At 39.5% G+C, this 17,985-nt stretch overlaps 1 protein-coding gene across 11 annotated transcripts in view; it reads right to left on the reverse strand.

The window, feature by feature from the left end:
• The window catches only part of VTI1A (vesicle transport through interaction with t-SNAREs 1A), a 349,120-nt gene that overhangs the window by 205,308 nt on the left and 125,827 nt on the right, over nt 1-17,985 (reverse strand). Inside the window, exon 7 of one of the 11 annotated variants that reach the window (XM_079137541.1) lies at nt 15,401-16,865. The exons of 9 other annotated variants lie outside the window; for them this stretch is intronic. In XM_079137541.1, coding sequence (XP_078993667.1) covers nt 16,726-16,865 — 140 coding nt within the window. In that variant the 3' untranslated portion in view covers nt 15,401-16,725. Of the gene's footprint in view, nt 1-15,400; nt 16,866-17,985 lie in introns of those variants that run through there. One more of the 11 variants, XM_079137533.1, reaches the window with a different exon arrangement.

The raw sequence follows: 17,985 nt of genomic DNA on the forward strand, positions 1-17,985 counted from the left end.
GACAGTTCTGATTGGAGGGTAGTTGATCCAATTTATGCTCTCAAAGCATCATTTAAGCTATTATTAAGAATAAAAAGGACTGTACTGGGAGCACTCATGAGAGAGAGAGCAATTAGAAAGCTGGTACAGCACCCAGGGTGGTGGATCAGAATTATAACAGGGTCATAGAAAGCAGTGGTTCAATTTGAATGTTCCTCTAAAGAGGTTAGATTGGCTGTATAAGAAATCCAAGATGGCACCAAGGTTTAGGTTTGAGCAAGTAAATGGCAGGTGATACCGCTAACTGAGATGGAGGACACTGGAGGAAGAATGGACAGTGGGGAAAGCAGCAGTTCTCTTCTGGGCATAGTAACTATGCTGACAATCAGCATCCAAGTGCACATGTTGAGTAGGCAGCTAGACATGTCTAAAGCTGGAGATATAAACTTGAGATTTATAAGGTCAAGACTAACTAGTAAACTATGAAGCCCACTTACAATGCATTAAAGCATACTATATTTTAAAAATAAAGTAACTTTCATACCAACAGTGATGTTGCCTATCATACCATTGGTGACCCTAATCCCAGGGGCATAAATGTGCATGCACATTTTGGGTAAATTTTAATCATAAAAAGGAATAAAGTATATTCTACTATGAATTTTTCAGCAAATAGTCATGTGAGAGAACATGAATGTTTAATTTCAACATCACCTCTGCCACTGAGTGTCAGTTACATTATGAGTCTGTGATTTCTTCTGGAAATCCCAAATGTAGTCAAGTTTCCCATGTAACTGAAAATATTACCTCCCTACTCCTAAGGTGTACTGCACAAAATCTTTGAAGAAAAAAATATACTTTATACTATCCTGATCAGCTTTGTGCTTCAGTCAATGTAAAAGCCAGCCCAATACAGGCACCTATTTCCTATATGTCATATGTACATGTAATAAAGGAAGATCTGGGAGACTTGATAAATCATCATATTTTCCCCATGGCGATATAATTATCTAGTCCTATCCAGTTCTACAACTCCCCAAAGATTATTTTATTTTATTTTATTTTATTGTAAACAAATGGGATACATGTTGCCTCTCTGTTTGTACATGGCGCAAAGGCATACCATTTGTGTAATCATAAATCCACATACAGTAATGTTGTTTGATTCATTGTTATTTTTTTCCCCTTCCCCCCACCCCTCCCACCCCTCTTTACCCTCTATACAGTACTTTCTTCCTCCATACTTGCCCCCCTCCCTAACCCTAACTCTAACCCTAACACTAACCCTTCCCTCCCCCCCATTATGTGTCATCCGCCACTTATTAGCGATATCATTCGTCCCTTGTCTTTTTGAGATTGGCTTATCTCACTTAGCATGATATTCTCCAATTTCATCCATTTGCCTGCAAATGCCATAATTTTGTCATTCTTTATGGCTGAGTAATATTCCATTGTGTATATATACCACAGTTTCTTTATCTACTCGTCAATTGAAGGGCATCTAGGTTGGTTCCATAGTCTGGCTATTGTGAATTGAGCAGCTATGAACATTGATGTGGCTGTATCTCTGTAGTATGCTGATTTTAGATCCTTTGGGTATAGGCCAAGGAGTGGGATAGCTGGGTCAAATGGAGGGTCCATTCCAAGTTTTCTAAGGAATCTCCACACTGCTTTCCAGAGTGGCTGCACTAATTTGCAGCCCCACCAGCAATGTATGAGTGTACCTTTCTCCCCACATCCTCGCCAACACCTGTTGCTTGTATTTTTGATAATCGCCATTCTAATTGGGGTGAGATGGAATCTTAGGGTGGTTTTGATTTGCATTTCTCTTATTACTAGAGATGTTGAACATTTTTTCATATGTTTATTGATTGCTTGTACATCTTCTTCTGTGAAGTGTCTGTTCATTTCCTTAGCCCATTTGTCGATTGGATTATTTGTATTCTTCGTGTAGAGTTTTTTGAGTTCTTTATAGATTCTGGAGATTAGTGCTCTATCTGAAGTATGATTGGCAAAGATATTCTCCCACTCTGTAGGCTCTTTCTTCACATTACTGATAGTTTCCTTTGCTGAGAGAAAGCTTTTTAGTTTGAATCTATCCCAGTTATTGATTCTAGCTTTTATTTCTTGTGCTATGGGAGTCCTGTTGAGGAAGTCTGGTCCTAGGCCGACATGTTGAAGATCGGGACCTACTTTTTCTTCTATAATCTGCAGAGTCTCTGGTCTGATTCCAAGGTCCTTAATCCATTTTGAGTTGAGTTTTGTGCAGGGTGAGAGATATGGGTTTAGTTTCATTCTGTTGCATATGGATTTCCAATTCTCCCAGCACCATTTGTTGAAGAGGCTATCTTTTCTCCATTGCATATTTTTGGCGCCTTTGTCTAGTATTAGAAAGTTGTATTTATTTGGGTTTGTGTCCGTGTCCTCTATTCTGTACCATTGATCTACCTGTCTATTTTGGTACCAGTACCATGCCGTCTTCGTTACTACTGCTTTGTAATAAAGTTGAAGTTCGGGTATTGCGATACCCTCTGCTTCATTTTTCCTGCGAAGGATTGCTTTAGCTATTCTGGGTTTCTTATTCTTCCAGATGAATTTCATGATTGCTTGCTCTATTTCTGTAAGGTACATCATTGGGATTTTAATTGGGATTGCATTGAATCTGTATAGCACTTTTGGTAGTATGGCCATTTTGACAATATTAATTCGGCCTATCCAAGAACATGGGAGATCTTTCCATCTTCTAAGGTTTTCTTCGATTTCTTTCTTTAGTGTTCTGTAGTTCTCATTGTAGAGGTCTTTTACCTCTTTTGTGAGATTGATTCCCAAGTATTTTATTTTTTTCGATGCTATGGTGAATGGGGTAGTTTTCATAATTTCTCTTTCTGAGGATTCCTCACTTATGTATAAAAATGCATTGGATTTATGAGCATTGATCTTGTAACCTGCCACTTTACTGAATTCACTTATGAGTTCTAACAGTTTTCTGGTGGAATTTCCTGGTTCCTCTAAGTATATAATCATATCATCTGCAAATAGGGATAGTTTGAGTTCTTCTTTTCCTATTCGTATTCCTTTAATTTCCTTGGTCTGTCTAATTGCTCTGGCTAGAGTCTCAAGAACGATATTGAATAGGAGTGGTGAAAGAGGGCATCCCTGTCTTGTTCCAGTTTTTAGGGGGAATGCTTTCAGTTTTTCACCGTTTAGAATGATATTAGCCATGGGCTTAGCATAGATGGCCTTTACAATGTTAAGGAATGTTCCCACTATCCCTATTTTTTCTAGTGTTTTGAGCATGAAGGGGTGTTGTATTTTATCAAATGCTTTTTCTGCATCTATTGAAATAATCATGTGGTTCTTGACTTTAAGTCTATTGATATGGTGAATTACATTTATTGATTTCCGGATGTTGTACCAACCTTGCATCCCTGGGATAAAACCCACTTGATCGTGGTGCACTATCTTTTTAATATATTTTTGTATGCGATTTGCTAAAATTTTATTGAGAATTTTTGCGTCAATGTTCATTAATGATATCGGTCTGAAATTTTCTTTCATCGATTTATCTCTGTCTGGCTTGGGTATCAGGGTAATATTGGTTTCATAGAATGAGTTTGGGAGGGTACCCTCCTCTTCTATTTCATGGAATACTTTGAGAAGTATTGGAATGAGCACTTCTTTAAAGATTTTGTAGAACTCGGCTGAGAACCCATCTGGTCCTGGACTTTTCTTTGTTGGTAGGCTTTTGATGACCTCTTCTACTTCATTACTTGAAATTGATCTATTTAAATTTTGTATGTCCTCCTCATTCAGTTTAGGCAATTCATATGTCTCTAGAAACCTGTTGATGTCTTCGAAATTTTCTATTTGGTTAGAATATAGATTTTCAAAATAGCTTCCAATTATGTTTTGTATTTCAATCGTGTCTGTTGTGATATTTCCTTGTTCATTCCGAATTTTGGTGATTTGGGTTTTCTCTCGTCTTCTCTTTGTTAGAGTGGCTAAGGGTTTATCAATTTTGTTTATTTTTTCAAAGAACCAACTATTTATTTTGTCAATTTTTTGTATAGTTTCTTTTGTTTCAATTTCGTTGATTTCAGCTCTGAGTTTAACTATTTCCTGTCTTCTACTACTTTTGGTGTTGGTCTGTTCTTCTTTTTCTAGGGCTTTGAGCTGAAGTGTTAGGTTGTTTATTTGTTGATTTTTACTTCTTTTATTGAATGCGCTCCATGAAATAAATTTTCCTCTAAGTACTGCTTTCATAGTGTCCCAAAGATTTTGATATGATGTTTCTTTGTTCTCATTTACCTCTAGGAATTTTTTAATTTCCTTCCTAATATCTTCTGTTATCCATTCATCATGTAATAGCATATTGTTTAATCTCCAGGTGTTGGAGTAGCTTCTGTTTTTTACTCTTTCATTTATTTCTAACTTCAAACCATTATGATCTGATAGAATACAAGGTAGTGTCTCTATCTTCTTGTATTTGCTTACATTAGCTTTGTGGCATAATATATGGTCTATTTTAGAGAAGGATCCATGTGCTGCTGAGAAGAAAGTGTATTCGCTCTTGGTTGGATGGTATATTCTATAAATGTCCGTTAAGTCTAAATTATTGATTGTGTTATTGAGATCTATGGTTTCTTTGTTCAATTTTTGTTTGGAAGATCTGTCCAGTGGTGAGAGAGGCGTGTTACAATCACCTAGTATTATTGTGTTATGGTCTATTTGGTTTCTGAAATTGAGAAGGATTTGTTTGACATACATGCATGAGCCACTGTTTGGGGCATAGATGTTTATGATTGTTATGTCTTGCTGATTTATGGTTCCCTTAAGCAGTATGTAATGTCCTTCTTTATCCCTTTTGACTAGTTTTGACTTGAAGTCCACCTTATCTGAAATGAGGATGGATACCCCAGCTTTTTTGCTGAGTCCATGTGCATGATATGTTTTCCCCCATCCTTTCACCTTTAGTCTATGTGTATCTCTTTCTACGAGGTGAGTCTCTTGCAGGCAACATATTGTTGGATCTTTCTTTTTGATCCAATCTGCCAGTCTATGTCTTCTGATTGATGAGTTCAGGCCATTAATATTCAGGGTTATTATTGAGATATGATTAGTATTCCCGGTCATTTGGTTCATTTTATTTATTTATTTATTTATTTATTTATTTATTTATTTATTTTGAGACGACTTGGTTCTTCCTTTATTTGACAATTCCTTTAGGATGGTTCCTCCCATTGCTGATTTGTTTCTTTGTTTTTCATCTCTTCCTCATGGAATATTTTGCTGAGAATGTTCTGTAATGTTGGCTTTCTTTTTGTAAATTCTTTTAGCTTTTGTTTATCATGGAAGGATTTTATTTCATCATCAAATTTGAAGGTAAGTTTTGCTGGGTATAAGATTCTTGGTTGGCATCCATTTTCTTTCAGGGCTTGAAAAATGTTGTTCCAGGCCCTTCTAGCTTTTAGGGTCTGGATTGAAAAATCTGCTGATATCCGTATTGGTTTCCCCCTGAATGTAATTTTATTCCTCTCTCTTGCGGCCTTTAAAATTCTGTCTTTATTTTGTATGTTGGGCATTTTCATTATAATGTGCCTTGGTGTGGGTCTGTTGTAATTTTGTATATTTGGAGTCCTATAAGCCTCTTGTACTTGATCTTCCATTTCATTCTTCAGATTTGGGAAATTTTCTGATAGTATTTCATTGAATAGATTGTTCATTCCTTTGGTCTGTTTCTCTAAGCCTTCCTCAATTCCAATAATTCTCAAATTTGGCCTCTTCATGATATCCCATAGTTCTTGGAGATTCTGTTCATGATTTCTTACCATCTTCTCTGTTTGTTCAACTTTGTTTTCAAGGTTAAATATTTTATCTTCAATGTCTGATGTTCTGTCTTCCAGGTGTTCTATTCTATTGGTTATGCTTTCTATGGAGTTCTTAATTTGGTTTATTGTTTCCTTCATTTCAAGGATTTCTGTTTGGTTTTTTTTCAATATCTCTAACTCTTTATTGAAGTGATCTTTTGCTTCCTGTATTTGCTCTTTTAACTGTCGATTGGTGCGATCATTCAGTGCCTGCATTTGCTCTTGCATCTCGTCATTTGCTTCCTTGAGCATTTTAATTATGTACATTCTGAACTCCCTTTCTGTCATTTCTTCTGCCATGCTGTCGTTGGGTTTCATTGATGTAACATCTAGATTTGTTTGCAGCATTTTCTTTCCTTGTTTTCTCATATTGTTCAGGTATCAGTTGACCGCTGTGATATTGAAGATTTCCTCTATTGTCTTATAATATCCCTGAAGATTTCTATTATATCCCCTCTTAGTCTTCAGTAGCCTGAAATCTTGGAGGAAGTTGATAATGCAGTGCTCCACAAGGGAGCTGACTCCCTAGGGGTGGTGGCCTTCTGGTGGGGTATATTCCCTGCTAGTGGGCAGAGGTACCTTCACTTGCTGATGAATGGTCATCCAGAAGGGAAGTAGGTTATGGGCTGATGCAAGACCAGTTTGGGCCTGTGTCTCTGATTTTACGGTCCTTTTGGGAGAACCTCACCCAACAAGGAGGAGTCACCCGGTGGGGAGGTCTCGCTGGTCGGTTTTCCTCCCAGAGGTTCCGTTCAATTCACAACTACCGCCTGGGCTGGGCAGCCTTCTTCTGCAATGTTCCCAGGGACCCGGACCTACCTCCTGAGCCTGGAAGCCTCACCCTTCGCAAACGAATCTCCTTCGGCTGCCTCTCCTCAGAGAAGCTGCCTGCAGTCCTGGAGCCTTCGCTCTGCCCCTCAGTTTGTCTGTGGGGCCCTTCCACCAAGAAGCCGTCTAGGACCCTGCTCTGCACTTTTCGCCTGGCTATGCGGCCCCTCCTCTGAGCAGCCACCTGGAGCCCCTTACAATCGCTCCGAGTCCCAGTGACCCGCCACACGCCTTTTCCTCTGGCAGCCACCTGTTGTTCCGTGCGGTCGCTCTAAGACCAAGTGACCCACCACGCACCACTTTCTCCACCAGGCAGTCACCCAGAGATCTGGTGCGTCACGAGTCCCAAGAACTCACTGTGCACCTTCTTGTCCCGACTGCCTCCCGTAGCCCTGGTGCAGTCACTTTGAGCCCAAGCACCCCGCCACGCTCCTCCTCCTTCTCCAGACAACCCCCCTATGTTCAGGAGCGGATGCTCTGGGACCAAACCACTCACCACGCTGTTCCACCGGATAGCCGCCCAGAGCCCTGGCGCAGCTGTTCCAATTCCAAGCGATGTGCCGAGCCCGTATTTCTCCTTCTCCTCTGGGCAGCCCCCTGTGTTCAGGGGTGGTCACGTTCAGTCCAAACAGCTCACCAAGCACCTTCTCCTTTGGGCAGCCTCCCAGAGCGCGGGTGGGTTGCGCCGAGTCCAAGCGCTGTGGTGAACAGCCACCTCTCCAACGCTCCCAGCTGTGTGCGATCACTGCTCTGGCAGGGGGAGGGGCGCCTCGCCGGCAGTTCTACTTTGCAAAGATCCCTGCTTTCGGGGCTACCGCCCTGTCCGGGGGCTACCGCCCTGTCCGGGATGCCTGCCCAGTGGGAAACACTCACCCAGCTGCTTTGAGTTGGCCCCAAGTCTCTCAATATCTCCTTTTCTTGAGTCCTGAGTCCATGCTGCTCCTCCGGATAGCCGCCCGGAGCCCTGGCGTAGCTGATCCAATTCCAAGCGACGTGCCGAGCCCGTATTTCTCCTTCTCCTCTGGGCAGCCCCCTCCTCAATGCTCCCAGCTGTCTGCGATCACTGCTCCGGCGGGGGGAGGGGCGCCTCGCCGGCCGTTCTACTTTGCAAAGATCCCTGCTTTTGGGGCTACCGCCCCGTCCAGGACTCCTGCCCCGTCCGGGACGCCTGCCCAGTGGGGGACTCTCGCCCGGCTGCTTTGAGTTGGTCCCAAGGCTCTCTATATCTCCTCTTCTTGAGTCCTGAGTCCTGGAGCAACACGAAACGCAGCCACCCTCTAGTCCGCCATCTTGAATCCCCCCCCAAAGATTATTTTAAAGTGAGGCTGTCAACAACAACAACATCAGCAACATCATCATCATCAACAAAATGAGTGGAAACTTCCTGTCCCAACAGTGATGGGCCAACCCAGAAGCACAATCCTAACATGATCAGTGCAAGGAAGGAACTAAAAGATGAGGAGAGAATACAGTCACAGGTGACCAGAGGGCAGGGTGGTAGCAGCAGCTTCCTCACTGATGGCATCTTCAGCCTCCCTATGTTAAGACTTTCTGTATTTCATTCTTGGACCAACCTATCTTTTTGAAACACTGCTATTTCCTATTGCTGTGGTAACAAATTACTACAAATTTCATGGCTTAAAACAACACAAATGTTTTCTCATTTCTCATTTTCACAGGTAGGAAGTCTGAAATGGGTCTTACTGGGCTAAAATCAAGTGGTTTCTCAGGCTGCATTCCTTTTGGATGCTTCTGTGGCAGACTATTTCCTTGCCTGTTCAGGCATCCAGAGTCACCCATGTTCCTTGGCTCAGGGTTCCTTCCTCTATCCTTAAAAATGAATAGCACGGAATCTTCAAATCTCTTTCTTTGATCTCTGCTTCTACTGTCACCTTTCCTCTGATTCTGACACTCTTGCTATTTTTCCCCGTGGGTGCTAGGAATTAAACCCGGGGGTGCTTTACCACTGAGCTACAACCCCAGCCCTTTTTATTTATTATTTTGAGATACGGTCTTGCTAAATTGCTGAGGCTGGCCTCAAACTTGCAATCCTCCTGCTTCAGTCTCCCAAGTCATTGGGATTATAGGCATGTGCCACCACGCCTGGCTTGCTTTTGTTTTATGAGGTTCCTGTGACTACACTGGGACCACCCAGATAATCCAGAATGATCTTTCCATCTCAAGGTCAAACAATCACATCTGCAAGTCTTTTTTACCACAGAGGTAGAATATCCACAGGTTCCAGGGATTCGGATGTTGACATCTTTGAGGGAGGGATACATTATTCTATGGAACACACAGTTTTCAAACATGTCATTTTCAGAAATGTTTTGTGACATGGTAATTGATGACTAAGGCTCTGTGGGGTCAGACAGTCCTGGACTTAAAAGTCTGCTTCATCACACACCAGCTATGTGCCCTTGGACACAGTTTTTACTTATTTTTTTCCTTTCTCTAATCCTTAGTTTCTGATTCTATAAAATGAGGATAATAATAGTATTTACTTTATAGATAATGAATGCAAAACATGCGATGAAATCTGTTTTAAAGATTACTGAGTTGCCCTCTATGTGTCAGGTCTTCTGTTGGAATATAATCATACTTTTCAGTACAGCAAGTCTCTGATACTGAAGGCTTTTTTTTTTTAATTTTAATTAAAAATCATAAATTTACATAGGGCAATGTTGTTTGATTTATTCTGTTATTTTTTTCCCTTCCCCCTCCCCTCCCACCCCTCTTTTCCCTCTATACATTCCTTTCTTCCTCCATTCTTACCACCCTCCCTATCCCTAACCCTAAACCTAACCCTAACCCTAACACTAACCCCTCCTACCTCCCCCCATATGTCCTCATCTGCTTATCAGCGAGATCATTCGTCCTTTAGTTTTTTGAGATTGGCTTATCTCAGCATGATATCCTCCAATTTCATCTATTTGCCTGCGAATGCCATAATTTTGTCATTCCTCATGGCGGAGTAATATTCCATTGTATCTATATGCCACAGTTTCTTTATCCATTCATCAACTGAAGGGCATCTAGGTTGGTTCCACAATCTGGCTATAGTGAATTGAGCAGCTATGAACATGGATGTGGCTGTATCTCTGTAGTATGCTGATTTTAAGTTCTTTGGGTATAGGCCAAGGAGTGAGATAGCTGGGTCAAATGGTGGTTCCATTCCAAGCTTTCTGAGGAATCTCCATACTGCTTTCCAGAGTGGCTGCACTAGTTTGCAACCCCACCAGCAATGTATGAGTGTACCTTTTTCCCCACATCCTCGCCAACACCTATTGTTGCTTATGTTCTTGATAATCGCCATTCTAATTGGGGTGAGATGAAATCTTAGGGTAGTTTTGATTTGCATTTCTCTTATTACTAGAGATGTTGAACATTTTTTCATATATCTGTTGATTGCTTGTAGATCTTCTTCTGTGAAGTGTCTGTTCATTTCCTTAGCCCATTTGTTGATTGGATTATTTGTATTCTTGGTGTAGAGTTTTTTGAGTTCTTTATAGATTCGGGATATTAGCGCTCTATCTGAAGTATGAGTGGCAAAGATATTCTCCCACTCTGTAGGCTCTCTCTTCACATTACTGATAGTTTCCTTTGCTGAGAGAAAGCTTTTTAGTTTGAATCTATCCCAGTTGTTGATTCTTGCTTTTATTTCTTGGGCTATGGGAGTCCTGTTAAGGAAGTCTGCTCCTAAGCCAACAAGTTGAAGGTTTGGACCTACTTTTTCTTCTGTAAGATGCAAGGTCTCTGGTCTGATTCCGAGGTCCTTGATCCATTGTGAGTTGAGTTTTGTGCAGGGTGAGAGATAGGGGTTTAATTTCATTCTATTGCATAAGGTGAAAGACCTCTACAATGAGAACTACAGAACACTAAAGAAAGAAATTAAAGAAAACCTTAGAAGATGGAAAGATCTCCCATGTTCATGGATAGGAAGAGTTAATATTGTCAAAATGGCCATACTACCAAAAGTGCTATATAGATTCAATGCAATTCCAATTAAAATCCCAATGATGTACCTTACAGAAATAGAGCAAGCAATTATGAAATTCATCTGGAAGAATAAGAAACCCAGAATAGCTAAAGCAATCCTCAGTAGAAAGAGCGAAGCTGGGGGTATCGCAATACCAGATCTTCAACTCTATTACAAAGCAATAGTAACAAAAACGGCATGGTATTGGTACCAAAATGGAAAGGTAGATCAATGGTACAGAATAGAGGACACGGACACAAACCCAAATAAATACAATTTTCTCATACTAGACAAAGGGGCCAAAAATATGCAATGGAGAAAAGATAGCCTCTTCAACAAATGGTGTTGGGAAAACTGAAGGCTTTTTATAAAAGCTTTCTCCTTTCAAAATTAATACTGTCAAAATGGCCATACTACTAAAATATACATTGAATCAATATACAGATTCAATGCAAACCTCATAATACCAATGATGTTCTTCACAGAACTAGAAAAAACATTTCTAAAATTCATTGGAAGAATAAAAGACAGAATAGTCAAAGCAATCCTAAGCCAAAAAAAAAAAAAAAAAAAAAACAATGCTGGAGGCATCACAGTACCTGACTTCAAATTATACTGCAGAGCTACAGTAACAAAAACTGCATGGTACTGGCATAAAAACAGACGCAGAGACCAATGGCACGGAATAGAAGACACAGAGACAAACCCACTCCTCTACAGTCATCTAATCCTTGAGAAAGGTGCCAAAAACATACACTGAAGAAAAGACAGACTTTATAACAAATGGTTCTGGGAAAACTGGTTATCCATATACAGAAGAATGAGACTAGATCCTTTTCTCTCATCCTGCACAAAAATCAAGTAAAAATGAATCAAAGACCTAGGAATTAGACAAAAAACTATGCAACTCCTAGAAGAAAAGAGGTCAACACTCCAACATAGAGGCAAAGGAAACAACCTTCTCAATAGGACCCCTAAAGCTTAGGAAATAATGCCAAGAGTTAACATATGGGATGGCATCAAATTAAAAGTTTGCACAGCAAAGGAAACAATTAAGAATGTGGGAGAAATTCTTAGCTATTCTTCTGACAAAGGATTAATATCCAGAAAATACAAAGAACTCAACAAGCTTCCCAACAAATAATCCAATTAATCATGGCAGTCATCAAGAATACGAATAATGATAAATGCTGGAGAGGATGTGGAGAAAAAGGAACACTTTTACACTGTTGGTGAAATTATAAATTAGTACAACCACTATGGAATTTACTGTGGAGGTTCCTCAAAAGGCTGGGCATGGAACCACCATATGACCCAGCTATCCCACTCCTCAGTATTCATCCTAAAGAACTAAAGTCATCATACTACAGTGATACAAGCATGCCCATGGTTATAGCAGCATAATTCACAAAAGCCAAACTATGAAGAAGCCTAGGTGTCCAACACCAGATGAATGTATAAAGAAAATGTGTTGTATATATACACAGTGGAGTTTTATTCAGTCATCGAGAAGAATGAAATTATGTCATTTGCAGAAAAATGATGGAATTTGAGACTGTTAAGAAATAATGGTTTAGTATAATAATATATAATGTTTGATAGCTCATAAAGTAGCTCATTATTTATAACTACATAAATAATGTTAAGTGAAATGTAAGTTAAACTCAGAAAGTCAAGGTTGTATGTTTTCTCTCATGTGGAAGCTAGAGAGGAGAAAGAAAAAGAAAGGTGGGGAAGGGGGGAGGGTCTCATGAAAACCAAAGGGACTCAGTAGAGCAGAGGAAAGGGACCACTAGAGGAAGGAGGGGAGGGAAAGGGGAATGACATTGGCTAAATTATACTGCTATCCTGTGTGCATTATGATATGAAACAAGTCCCACCATTATGCTCAACTATCATGCACCAATAAAAAAATAGGGGGAAAAAAGCCTCCTTCAGTGCTTGACTGCCCACTCATTTGGCTTTCGTCATACATTGTTCTATTCTGATATTAACTTCTCACACATATATGCCCTGACTACACTGTACCAGAAGATCCAAGAGGGCAAGATCTTCCCTAAGTCTTGCCTCAATTTCAAAATGAATAAAAGCAAGTGAGTCCAATCTGCTTACAACCTCTCCCTCCAACTTCACTGAGAGGCTCAAACTAGTGGCCAGTTCTCTCTCTCCTAATATCTTCTTAGCCCAATTAGGCCCTTCCCTGTGGCTTGCTTCCTACCTCACTCCAACCTTTCCTCTTCCCAAATCCTTCTCTCCCAGCAGCCTCTCATTTCAGGCCTTTTGACGGTTCAAACCTTGGCTTTCAACAGTGGCTCTGGCGTCTTATTTTTCTCACTTCTTTTTCTCAGGGAAGATTCTGGAACAGTGACTGTTGCTCTGGGTCCAGACCAACAAAACACAAAGAGTGACTGGGTGACTGGAGTGCTGAATGAGGGAAGGAACAGATTAGAATCTTACTGCAACATGGCTTCTAGTTATTATTACTGAATCAGTTATGATATTACTGAATCAGTTAAGATTGGATCTTTCCCCTCAAAAAGAAAACCACATCACAAAAGCAAAGTGTGGGAAAACTGGATAAGCCCAATTCACACATGAATATATAGCAGGTCTTCCTTTACACACCATCATTACCCAGGGTCCTACAGCATATAGAAAATCAATCATGAGTCCAGGTTATTTAAAAGAAAGGAATCTTTTCCATCTGACACCTAATGGTGGCAGCAATAATACAAAATCAGCTTTTAAAATTGTTTCTCCATTGTTCTCCATTATTTGGGTCTTTGATGTACCCTACATCATGAGCTATCACAGCAAAGCAATGCATCCAAGGTAGGGAACACCTCTAATGAAGGAAGCGTTAAAAGGTCATGCTTTCCCCCATTACCTTTGTCTTCTTTGCAAATGGTTTTAAAGGTCATTTTAAAAATAGCCCACAAGGCTACACAGGCCTCTAAATATTTAAATAACACAATAGTTTATTTTTACATAGTGTTCTAAATGCACATCACAGAATGCTTCACAGAAATGTCAGTCAAAGGCTAAAGAGTAGAAAGATAGTTGTGAGGAGTAAAAGAGGAAAAACAATGACAAGACAGTAAGGAGGAGCTCCTTCAATACATGGTCCAGAAACTCGCTCCTGAGTGACAATCTAACCATATGCTTTAGGTAATCAGAGAGCCCCATAAAGAAGACAGCCCAAAATGAAGTTCACGGAACTTACTGAAAGAAAACTGACTCAAAAATGGTCCTGGACCTTTAATGCTAGTCTGATATTGTCACTCTGAAAAAAGGAAGCACATGAAATCACTTTTTTTTTTTTTTTTTGTGCATTTACTATGTGCCGGGTCCTGTGTTCACTACTTTCTATGACATCTCATTTAGCATTCACAGATAGGATTTTACTTTTAGTATTTATAGACCAAGAAATAGGGCCCTAGAGAGGCTTAATAAATTCCCTAAGACAAGTTAGTCAGGAGGGAGTCCAGACTCAGATCTGTCCGGTTCTCAAGCCTCCAGTTCAAGTTCACTTTAGAGAATGAGAAACATAAAACAACCCAGTAGGTAAGCTATAAAATCATAATGGAATTAGAAGAAAAACATTAGTTTGTTTCTGGTAGAAGGCTTTTCTGAGCATAAATCCAAAGGGAAAATGATAAGAAAAGAAAGATTGAATCACAGTAAATTAAAAATAAAAATATCAATTGATTCTTAAAGAACAGAAGAAAAGGTCCACTGACAAACCTGAAAGGAGAATGTCACAACATGAAGAGCAATGGTTACTCAGAAGAGCACTCAGCATCACCAAGAGGAAAACAAACATATTAACAGAAAAATTAACTTTTAAAGAAGAAATAAACAAAAGCATCACAACAATTAATAAACCTAAGAGAAAGTATCAGCCTTATTTAGGATAGAGAAATGTAACAAAAACCAAAATCATACTTTCTGTTCAGTGTGGGCAAAAATTTAGGGAAAGGGAAATCAAATTATTATGTTTTCTTTGAAGGACAATTTTGTATGATATATCAAAAAAATCTTGAAAATATTCATGTTCTTGGCTCAGCAATTCCACTTTAAGGAATCATCAACAGATAACCAGAAATTTATGAAATAATTATGAACAAGTATCTGCATTACAATATTAGAAGAGTCTTAAAAAATTAGAATGTTCAATAATGGGCATTGTAATAGTTAATAAAGGATTTTACTAAGTAAATTTATGGTACATTCACAGAATAGTTATAGATAGTCATTAATGTTTTTCAAAGTATTTGATATTATGCAAGAGTATTCATACTATATTAATTTTTTAATGCAATCTTTAAAAAAAAGATATACATTTCAGGGATTGCAAACTTAAATGCTTATACAGGACGATAACAAATGTGTGGAATGAAGTTTAAAAAAACGGAGACCTAGGGGTGTGTATAAATATGTCCACACATGTTTAGAAAGGCTGGTGGGACAAGTAAGGTTTTATATTCTTGGTGTTCTTCCATTTCTCTTAAGTTTTCTAGATTAAAAAACCTTTATTTTTATAATGAAAAATCTAATAATCTAATAAATAATATGAGATAGCAAAAGGGGGGAGTTAGGGAGGGAGGGATGGAGAGAGAGAGAGAGAGAGAGAGAGAGAGAGAGAGAGAGAGAGAGAGAGAGAGAGAGAGAGTAGATTAGATAGAACCAGCCCAGCCTGGGTCGACACAGTACCACTGATGCCAACACACTCTGAAGAGGCTCCTAGCTGATTGTAGAGCTCTCTGTCGGAGGGGACCTCACTGCCTTCACTTCACAGCCCTGTCTGTCTTTCGGTCACTAATTATAAAAACACATAGGAAGGCTAAAGCACTGGTTTCCAGTCTTCACTGGCATCATAAGTAGCTGGGAAGTTTTAAAATAAAGTCAATGCCTACACACCACCCTTAGAGATTCTGATTCAATTGTTCTGGGTCAGGACCCAAACATCACTTATATTTAAAAGCTGCTTGGCTGACTCTAATGTTAAACAAGGTTTGGAAATTACTGGTTTAACTTAAACTCTTGAGTGTAGCTTAATTTTACCTCTCACTGTACCCTTTAGGAAGATGGAGAAGATCATCTTTGCTTTTGGAATAAGATGCCTGTATATCTTCCTAATATCCATTTTAAAGTATTATTGTGCATTCTCTCTTTTAAACTGGATACTCTCAATTGCAATTGTCTTTCTTCAGATAACACATAGTCTGCCATTCAATACTCTTGAGTCTAAGCCTTTATAACACCATATTCCTATCCTTTGTGGCACTGGACACAAACCTAGTTTTTCTTTTTTCTGCAGGTTTACTTGATTAACATCTTCCTTTCCTCCAATGAACTGAGATCTATTAGGGTAAGAACAACATTGTTTTATTTGCCATATATCCCCATAATTTGTGATTGCATAAATATATATGAGTACTACATCTAATAATTTTTAGATTATCTGATGATGATATTCAGAATGCAATATTTGTGGAATGGGGCACCTTCTGTATGGAAAGCACTACACCAAGTAATGTGTGAATACAAACCTCAGCACAGACAGATTGCAGGAGCTGTGATTTAGTGGGGGAGAGACGAATACAAACAGGTAACCACAGCACAAGGTCTAATGGAGAAGCGGCACTTCAGGGGCCTGGTGGTATCAGCAGATGGAGGAGTGATTTTTTGCAGAAGCCTTTATGGAAGAAATATCATTTGAGGTCGGCATGGAGGATGAATAGATGGTGGTTGCCAGAAAGGGTGGACAAAGGGGGTTATAGACCAATGTGCTTAGTCCCTGTGGCTGCTGTAACCAATGACCACAAACTTCATGGCCTTAAACAACACACATTTACTACCTCACCATTCTGGAGGTGAGAAGTCTGGTGTGCATTGCTGCTTTCTTTATCTGGGTCTTATGAGGCTGGAATAAGGACCTGCCTGTGTTTTTACTTCTGAAGGTTTGGGGATGGATCCACTTCTAAACTTATTTAATGGTCAAACTCAGTTCCTTGAGGATGTAGGACTGAGATTTCTATTTCCCTGTTGCTTGTCAGTCCGAGGCTTCTCTCAGCATTTGAGGTATCTGCATGCCTCATCACTTTGTCTTCTCCATATCTGAACTAGCAATGGTATGTTGAGTCTTTCTCGGGTTTCAAAATTCTCCACTCCTTCTGCTGAATCTCTTCTGCCTCCAGCCAGAGGAAATTCTGCACATTAAAGGATTCATGTGATCAAATTAGGCCCATTTGATTAATTGAAGAAAATCTCCCTATCTTAAGGTCTGTTACCTTAATTACATCTACAAAGTTGATTTTGCTGTGTGATATAAAAATATACACAGGTTCCAGGAATTAATCAGGGGATTTTGCTAACTGTGCTCAGTAGCTGTAGGACAGCCAGCACGATATGGTTGGAGCACAGACTTGGGGGACTTAGGGGAGAAGCTTGAGACCCCTGAACTGCAACCTAAGATGTCTGGATTTTATCTTGCTAGCAAGAGGGAATAAAAACTCTTGAGAAGGTAAATCTCATACATGAAGAAATACAAATTGTTTTAGAAAGTTACCCTGTGGAACAGTCTGAACAGTCAATAGGAGGACCATTTCCTGTGCTTTACCCACTGTGCTCCTACCAAGGTAGCCCACAGCAGAGTCATCCTAGACAACACGACTTCTTCCTTGAGTGGTGGTTATCTTACTACACCCTAATTATCATCCTGGATAACTCTTCTGTTCTTGTTTTCAGTTTGGTCTAAACACGCACACACACACACACACACACACACACACACACACACACACACACACACAGACAAGATCTTATGTATGCAATCACTATTCTGTTTTCTTCTTTAAACCATTTTTTGACTCACTAAATATACATTTACATTATTATCTGTGAGTAATAAAACCTGTTTAACATCAACTCATCAACATATAAACTTTTGTATGGCTACCAACTTTCACCTCTTGCTAAATATTAGGAAATATAGTCAGGACTCAAAACATCCCTAATAGAGATTAGGGCAGAAACATCTGGGTGGAAGAGTAAGTTATGTTCAGTTACTGAGCTCACATTCTGAGTACAAAAATATTGTGTCATGAAAACTAGAAATCTGCACTTAAATAGCACCCTAACATTAAGGTTTGGCCCTTCAAACCCTGTACACATTAAATCTATAAAAAGGAAGAAAACTATAAATCATCATCTTTAAGGAAATGCACATTGCAATTCTCATGAAATAAATTCAGGCTTTCTTAGTACAAAATTTTCTCTCGTCTGACTTAATACTTGTGTGTGTAGTAATCAATGTCCTTGTCAGGAATT

The sequence above is a fragment of the Sciurus vulgaris genome, assembly GCF_902686455.1.
Source record: "Sciurus vulgaris genome assembly, chromosome: 4".
NCBI lineage: Eukaryota > Metazoa > Chordata > Mammalia > Rodentia > Sciuridae > Sciurus > Sciurus vulgaris.